Below are 8,504 nucleotides of genomic sequence, written 5' to 3'. Positions count from 1 at the left end.
CCTGTGCCTTCCCCTGCGGGCCCCAGGGACATCACTTCTTTCCTTGTCATCTCACTGCACTAAAATCCTGTGCTGATCGGCAACCTGACATTAAAAAACAACAAGAGGTGGATCTGCCTCCTCCGACCAGTTGCATCGCGAGTCCCTTCACCCACGCCAGGCAGCCAGCGTGCCGAACCGGCGACCCGTGAAATCCAGGAATGCAGCTCTGTACGAACTAGCTCTTGTGCTACAGCTTTGCAAGACTGGTTGTCGATGCTCTCCGGGGTGTCGGACAGCCTGGTGCTCAACGCAGCCTGAGAAGGGTTATCGGGGCGGCGCGGGCCGGCGACCCTCGCCCGGCGGCTGAGCCTAGCTGCTGCCCGCGGAGGAGCAGACGGAGCTGCACATGTGCAAGTTGGAGGTCTCAGACTCGGCCTCTGTCTCGGCTTCGTCGGTGGTCTCAGGGGGGAACACGGACTCACTCGTCTGCTCTTGGCTCTTCTTTAACCTGAGTGGAGCGGAGGAACCAGGCGTTACAGCCAGGAGTGCTGGGGAGGTGCTCTGAGCAGAGAGCATGCCCCGGGCTCCCCAGGCACCACTCCTCGAGAGGTGCCTACAGCAGACCCCTGGTGAACAGGAGGAGTCTTTCCTGAGCACACGCACAGCACAGGGATCCGCAGGGCAGCCAGACACACTGAAACACTCTGAAATACTCCACAAACCAACTGCAAGGCTTCAGCTTTTGGGAGCGCTGCCCACCCAGAGCTTGGCCAGTACCCTGTGCTCCCTGCTACCCACCACCGTCTCCACCGAGCCTGTTTCCTGCTTTACTGACAAACCAAACATCCCCATGGCAGCGGGGAAAGCAGCTGCTTTACCTCCAGTGCTTTCACTGCCCACCCGTGCCCTGCAGAGATTTTAGCACGTTCCTTGCTTCCATTTTCCAAACCATCATCCCCTAATAGCAGGATGGGTGAGAAGATGCAATGGGGGAGCTGAAGCAGAGTCACATCCATACATTAAATCCCAGAAGTCTCTCTGCAGCATATTTTATTTAATGGCAATGATTAATAATCGCTGATCTTGTCTCCCTTTTTGGTCAGAACTGCTTTCATGCAGAGGCAGCACCTGAGTGCCTCGCCTGACGTCAGTCACCCAGGGCTAAGCCGGCAGCGAGATGCTCCAGGCCGTCAGGCACTGGCATTCTAATTCCCAAGGGGTGTCAGGAAAAAGAGTATTTTTTTCCCTTAAAAAAAATCCCCCGTGCACTCACTTCTCTCTGTTGAAGATGACAAAGTCTTGCTGGATAGCTTCAAGGCATTCTTGGAGATAGTCGTTTTCCTGTTGAAGAGAAACACCACCCGTATAAACCGCCCTGTTTGCCTCTCGCGCTGCCTGCAGCACGTCGCAGTGCTTCCAGCTGCACGCACAGAGCCTCCTGGCCACGGGAACTCCAGCCAAAACGGTCCCACCTTGCTGGGGGGAACGGTGTTTGTTCCCTTCGCCCGGGATCTGTGGGGCTCAGCAGCGCTGTGCAGGGGAAGCTGGGGCCGTGGGTAGGTGCATTTGCTGTCCCAGCCCTCCCAGTACACCACTCTACCTGCAAACACCCCCTACAAAACCCCCTTCTCTGCAGGACTGAGTACCTGCTCTGCTGTGTGTGGAGATGGTTTCACTCCTGGGACGTGTCTGCTCTGTAAATCTGAGATTCTTGCATTTATCTCCCTGGTGATATAAAAGGCCTGAGATTCCCACAGTGAAAAGAAGAAACAAATGCCCCTCGTCTCTAGCTGAATTCCCCAGCCAAGCGATCACCCTCTGCAGGAAGCACTCATGGGCACACTTTGCCCACGTGTTCTCAGATGCTGCCCAGCCCTAGCTCACCCCGGCACGGGAGCCTGGCGGAGCCGCGGGGCTCACCCAGCCGCACAGCTCTCAGGGCGAGAGAAAACACAGAGCAGGTACCCAAACCGGGGACTGCCGGGCCAGCTGTCTGCATGGTCACTGTCAGCGCCTGGGTGAACTGCTATGTGTCACCCCACCGACAGCTGCTGCTGTGGGATTTCTTCAAGAAAATGGACCTATTTTGGGCAATCCAGAATCTTATTTTGAGTTAGCAAAGCTATAATTCTAAAGTTCGCTTAAAGCCTGCTTTTAAAAGTCTGCTTTAGCAGCTAACAGAACCTTGGCTCTCAGGTAGCAAAAGTGCAGTTTTACAAAGTTCTTTGTTTGAAATTCCTTATCGGAGCTCTGCAGCTCGGTTATCAAAACTTTCATTAGCAAGGATCCTTGTTTAAAAAACTGCTGAGAAGTGAGAACTCTGAGCCAAGGTCGAATGTCTTATTAACTTCTTGCAGGTGTGTTGAACAAGTTTTCTAAGTGAGGTAATCAAAGGGGGGCTTTTCGTTAACCTAATACATAATTAATGACAAGTAATGAATTATACTGCCTAAAAATGATGTAACCGATTACTAATGAATTAACTTTTTTAACCAGTGACGAATCATAATGTTTAGATATGATGTAATGGTGTTTACTAATGAATTAGCTATGGTATAAAAATAGTATAAAAATCTGGGAATAAATGGACACCAGTCGTTATCACACTGATACACGTGGCTGTATTGTGTCTAAGCCTCCTGCGTCGGTTTGTTTTTTAACATGCTGCGGACATTGGCAGCACCTCCCGGGAAGGGGAAGATCATGTGGCTCTGTACTGGTTTTAAAGTTTTTTTCCTGAGCAGCGAAATTGCCTGTTTCTCATGTCATTTTCCAAAGTACAGATTGCTGTGAAAGCGTCTTATCAAACATAATGCCAAAGGAACGCTTGGTTGTTGGGAAGATGCCGCTGGGCAGATGTTTTTATCAGCATAACTCTGCAAGTACTGCACTGCCACAGGGACTGCGGCTGCACACCCCCAAATGCAGCCTGGCCATTCCAGCTGGCCATTCCCCCAGAAAGCACTTACAGACTGCGAGCTGTCTTTGCTGTTATCCCTGGACTTGTTCTTCGCAAGCCTCTTCTTCTTCTTGTGCAAAGGCCTGGACTCCAGAATCATCTCCTCCAGCTCGAAGGTGGGGTCACAGTGCAGGCGGCCCTTCTGCCGGGACACACGACATGGCACCGCGCGTTAGGCACCGCAGGGACTGCCTCTTGCAGCAAACACGCTCAGAAACTGCTTCTCCGGCAGAAAGCCTCTGCTGAACGCAGCGGTTCCTCCTGGACAAGAAGCGGCCCCTGCTAGGGCCAGGACACAGATCGCTCCTACTCACATTGGGGACGAAGACCGGCTCCACTCGCTTCTCGCAGACGTCGCTCCAGACCACACCGGACAGGTACGCCGAGGTCTGAACATCAGCCAGGCAGGAGAAGCGATGCTCGGGGTTCACCGTCAGCAGCTGGGCAGAGAAAAGCATTCCCATCAGAGCAGAGGGACAAGCTGCCTCCAGGACAACTTGGATACTTCAGCCAACCTTTCCGTCAGGGGCAACATGTAACTTAGTACAGGAAAAAAATATTTGAGAAAAGTTCTGGAACTTGTGAAATCAGATGACCAAAAATCTGTCCCATGAGCTCCTGGACCAGCTCAGGTTTGCTCCTCCTAAGCCTAACTGTGATGGACGACCCTTCACTGGAGCACCCGGGTGCTGCCAGCCCGGCACACTCCTCACCATGCCGAGGACAGACCTCGCTCCCTTGTGAAGACAGTGATTCCCCCAGAGGCTCATCCTTTCAGTCTCCACCTCCACGTCTTATTTTCACACCACTTCTGTGACACCAAGGGATACTACTCCATTTATCACCCACGTGAATTACTAAGCACAGAGGAAAAAAATGGTCACTTGAGCTGCTGAGACGCCAATCTGAGGACAGAACTTCGGAAGAACTCAGCACCCTCTACCATGCTGTATGCTCAGCTGGCTTGAGTCACAGCTTCCAGGACTGCTGGAGGTACGTCTAACATGGAGATACATCTAACATGGAGGAACATCTAACGTGGAGGAACATCTAACATGGAGGAACATCTAAACTGGAGGAACATCTAACATGGAACTATGTCTAACATGGAGATAGTCTAATGTGAAGGAATGTCAAATGTGAAGGAACATCTAATGTGGAGGTACATCTAAGGTGCAGATCTGTCTAACACAGGATCTGGGTAGGGCTTCCCGAAAATTCTGTGCCTGGTCTTCCCCTGTGAAACGCTTCACAGAAGCTGGGTTGATGCCACCTGTGCAGCGCATCCTCAGAGCCCCGTGCGCATCTCCTCTCCCAAGCGTGAGATACTCGTGCTGGGCGAACTGTGGCCACTCTCATCCCATTCCAGCAGCCGGCCCCCCTGCCTGCCCAAGCTGCTGCTACCAGCACTGAAGCCACAGCCACCTCTGGAGCAGTTCGGGCCATTTTCCCAGAGTCCTGAGTTTCCCGAATTTCCAGAGAATTCAAGTCCTGACCTCTGTCTGCCTCAACTCAGTTCTGGGCATCTGCAAACTGAGTGCGTACGGTCCCCTGACTGATGGATACCTATGGCAGGACCTCTACAAAACACCCTCCTAGGACTGTTTCCTTTTAAAAACTGCAGCATAATTCTAGGCACGGTAATTATACCCGGTTACAACCTTTTTGCAGGAAATAAAATCCACATTGAGTATTCTTCTAATGCCAAAGGTAACCACGCAAGAAGGAGGCAACGGTGACTGAACTCACATCCACAGTTGTGGATGCCTTGTCCTTGGCAGTGTTCCAGGCCAGGTTGGACGGGGCTTTGAGCACCCTGGTCTAGTGGAAGGTGTCCCTGCCCACGGCAGGGGGTTGGACTAGATGATCTTTAAGGTCCCTTCCAACCCAAACTACTTTGTGATTCTGGGATTCTATGTTTAATTCCCAGCCGGTCTCTGAAGCGTGGCAGCCCAGCAGATGGCAATGTGAACCTGCAGAACACCGCACTGCAGCCGTCACCACCAACTCTGCTCCTCATTAAACCAAAATCTAATTATGCAAATTGTCCACCCAACATTAACTTACATCAGAGTCACTTATTTGCTGACAGTATCGAGTATATCTCTTTCGTAGCACACCATCAGCTACTTTTCTGAGTTCCGAGCAAGCAGAAGCCACAACACAGCCTCCACGCCACACCAACAACCTTCTCAGGTAGCAGCAAATGTGGACCCCCCCCCATGACAGTTCTCACAACAGAACCCACTGAATCAGACCCTTCAGCCCCAGGAGCAGCTACACAGAAGGGGCAGCACATGCTCCTCCATCTCACACGGCCACCTCAGCTCCATCGCTGCCTTTATAGGCTACGACAGTCACAGAGGAGGATGCTGGAAGGGCACAGGTCTAGTCCAGGTAGGAATTAGACTGTCACACTAAAACCAGCCTTTCCCTTCCCTTGCTATCAAACATAATGCAGCTTATTACAGGGATAATAAGCAAACGAATCACAAGATTAAGCTGTGCTTAAGCCTGAATGTCATAAAAATAACTCCTATGTCCATTTTATATTATTTATCAATGGCTGTGAATTTTCCAGCTAGTCCCGCACACACTGTGGCTGACGCACCACTGTGTGTAATGCACCAGCAGGGCTCTTTACCTTTCTTAACAGAGCAACCACCTCCTTCGACCATGCCGACGAGTACTGGACACTCACGGTGCTGAAGAGCTGAACTAACGACTCCACGGGGTTGTTGGAGTGGATGTCATATGGTCTCTGGGGGAAGAAAGCAGAAAGATGAGAAGAAATTCCCTCTCCTCTCTGCGGTCAATCAGAAAGCGTGTTCTTACGCTCGGGACCACCCTGGAGCCCTACCCAGCCCCGCAGCAGTTCGTACGCCATGATTCCCAGCGACCACCAGTCCACCTCAAAGGAGTAGCCTGTCCCACCGTTCAGGAAGGAGTGGAAAATCTCCGGGGCTGAAGAGAAAGGGCAAAATGCAACAGGTTAGTCGCTGACCTCAGTCTGTTTCTATCTCAGTGTTTCATACAAGTCAGTATGTAAACCTTACGGATATTTTATGCACTGCTGCCCGAGGGGAGGCTTTGCAAGCCAGGAGCAGCAGCACCAGCTCCAGCAGCACCATGCCAGCCCTCACTGGGCAGCTGGGTTACGGGGTGCCCTCGGAGAGCCCTCCCAACCCAGCCAGCAAGGAACATCCCAAGTCCCAGCGTGGGGCCACAGGAAGGGCAAGGTGGGAAAGGGTCAGCAAGCTGACACCGGTTCATTCACTCAGGGAGTTTCATTCCTCAAAGGATCAGGCTCTGCTGAAACACTTGGGCAAAAGCACTAACGTGCTAAATTAATTCAGTGCTGTCACAGACGGGGACTGTCAGGAGGCATGCGGTGAGCACTCTGGATATGTAAAACACAGACATCAGGAACAGCGATTCGTTCTTACCCATGTACGGCTTCGTTCCAGCTAATGCAGTTGCTCTTTCACCATCCCTAATTATTGTTGCAATATTAAAATCTGTCAAATGCGCATGACCTTAAATAAAGACACGTTTTAAGAAGGGATTAATCACAGCACAGAACAGTAGCATTGTAGAGTCAGAATAGATTTGTTTCACAAGCTTGTGCCCTCAGACAGCATAGCACAGACACGGGTAGGTCAGGGGCAGGTCAGTCTTCCCTTACACCTCCTTTTTTCCATTTATGTTTTTATACCCTGCACTATTTTCTAATTAGCTTCCAGACAAGTATAAACTTTGGTTTTGATGATGCTTTTATGGCAGAACCCGGATGGTTTGGAGCCTGCTCTCCTGAGACATTGTGTCTCCATTTTGTAGGATCCGGTACTGGAAGGGTGGGCTTTACAGCACCTCCTGTGGGGTTTCTGCTGCGCAGGTCACTCAGACAGCAGTATCAATAGATGTTCTCACAAACGTTCCTGAACTCACCCCACCGAGCTCATCCCAGACCCATTCCCCCAGGAAGACATCAAAACTATCCTAAAAAGGTGAATGTGCAGATCACACACCCCAAAACCCGACAAAGTCAGTTCTTTGCTTTGTGCTCTCCCAAGACACCAGGTACCGCGGTTCTGGCCTGGTAACCTGTACACTGGGGCACTGGTGAGAGATCTGGTGGGGGTGCAAGGAGAGGGGCTGCCCTTGGTGGGACCTCCCTGGCGTTACGATGCACGGGTACGTCCAACCAAACATGCACCAGCTGGAGGAGTGGTGCTTTTCCACACTCTAACAGATAAAAAGATACCAAGTATTCAAGAGTGTAAAGAATACGTCCCTCCAATGAAGGAGGCAGCAAAGCAAGGCAGAGACATCCTACCTTGCTCATCGAGGAGGATGTTGTCTGGTTTTACGTCTCTGGGAAAAGAAGCAAGGTTACAGCAAGATGAAATCTCAGTCAGATCAAAGACGCAACTCGACAACAAAAAAACCCTGGAATTGGAAGGGACCTTGAAGATCATCCAGTCCAGACCCGCTGCCAGAGGGATGGACACCTTCCACTAGACTCAGCTGCTCACAGTCCTGTCCACCCTGGCCTTGAAATGATTGCAGGGAGGAGACAAGTCCCCTTCTGACGGACTAGAAATACCATTTTCCTGGGCAACTGGGAAAAAAAGCGGGAGCTTCGGACTTGTTCAGGCATCATGTCCAAGGAAAATTAACACAATAGCAGGCTTAGTTCTGTGAAGCCCTTCACGGCTTTGAGACCCACTCTGGAAGGTGCCTTCAGCCCCCAGCGAAGTGTCAGGATTCCCCCAGTGAGGGGGAGCAGGAGCAGCAGCCAAGGGTGCTCAGGACACACACCGACAGTGTGCTTTTGTGCCAGCAGTCCCCTGACTCAGGGGCACCGGTGGCATTAAGCGACAGCATCACCCACCCCACACCAGCCATGAGCAGCACAGGGAGCAACCTCCAGCTCCCAGCTGTGAGGAAGAGCACAGCAGTCCCCTGCCTCAGGGCCACCGGTGGCATGAAGCGACAGCATCACCCACCCCACACCAGCCATGAGCAGCACAGGGAGCAACCTCCAGCTCCCAGCTGTGAGGAAGAGCCTGGGGGTTACCTGTGGATGATGTGCTGACTTCGCAGGTAGTCGAGAGCCAGTGCCATCTCACAGATGTACAGTTTGACTGTTTCTTCTGTAAACTGAACGTTCTGCTGCAGGTGATAGCGCAGGTCACCGCCGAGAAGCAAGTCCACCACCATGAACATGTCCTCCTCGTCCTGGAAGGAGTACCTGCGGGACCGGCTGTGCGTGAGGTGGGAGCTGGTCTCACAGGAGTCACAGATCCAGGCCAGGAGAGGGATCTTCTCCCTCTCCTAATCCCACAGCTCCTGTGCAAACTGCACACAGTCCCACTGCAGGAGCCAGGCAAGATGCCGCCTTGTTTTTACGTCTATTGCTACACTAAGCAACGCTTCTGCTGAAGGGGTATTGATTGACGGCCAATCAACATCCCCACCGTCACCTCCCAAACAATGCCCCGAGACCCCCAAGCAGCAGGCAGAGCAGCAGGCAGCGTGCAGGCAGAGCAGCGAGCAGAGC

General features: G+C 52.1%; 1 protein-coding gene across 1 annotated transcript in view; it reads right to left on the bottom strand.

Moving 5' to 3' along the window:
* Nucleotides 1-351: 351 nt before the first annotated feature.
* The window catches only part of STK32C (serine/threonine kinase 32C), a gene marked incomplete at its 5' end in the record, with an annotated part of 36,976 nt that continues 28,823 nt past the window's right edge, over nucleotides 352-8,504 (bottom strand). The window contains 9 exons of the mRNA XM_010131569.1: nucleotides 352-490; nucleotides 1,256-1,323; nucleotides 2,952-3,083; nucleotides 3,256-3,381; nucleotides 5,586-5,702; nucleotides 5,802-5,905; nucleotides 6,388-6,477; nucleotides 7,278-7,315; nucleotides 8,022-8,195. Coding sequence (XP_010129871.1) covers nucleotides 352-490; nucleotides 1,256-1,323; nucleotides 2,952-3,083; nucleotides 3,256-3,381; nucleotides 5,586-5,702; nucleotides 5,802-5,905; nucleotides 6,388-6,477; nucleotides 7,278-7,315; nucleotides 8,022-8,195 — 988 coding nt within the window. The remainder of the gene's footprint in view (nucleotides 491-1,255; nucleotides 1,324-2,951; nucleotides 3,084-3,255; nucleotides 3,382-5,585; nucleotides 5,703-5,801; nucleotides 5,906-6,387; nucleotides 6,478-7,277; nucleotides 7,316-8,021; nucleotides 8,196-8,504) is intronic.

Source organism: Buceros rhinoceros, unplaced genomic scaffold (genome assembly GCF_000710305.1).
Source record: "Buceros rhinoceros silvestris isolate BGI_N320 unplaced genomic scaffold, ASM71030v1 scaffold15772, whole genome shotgun sequence".
NCBI lineage: Eukaryota > Metazoa > Chordata > Aves > Bucerotiformes > Bucerotidae > Buceros > Buceros rhinoceros.
The sequence above is the reverse complement of the archived record's forward strand: the minus strand, read 5'-3'. Positions and strand labels throughout refer to the sequence as shown.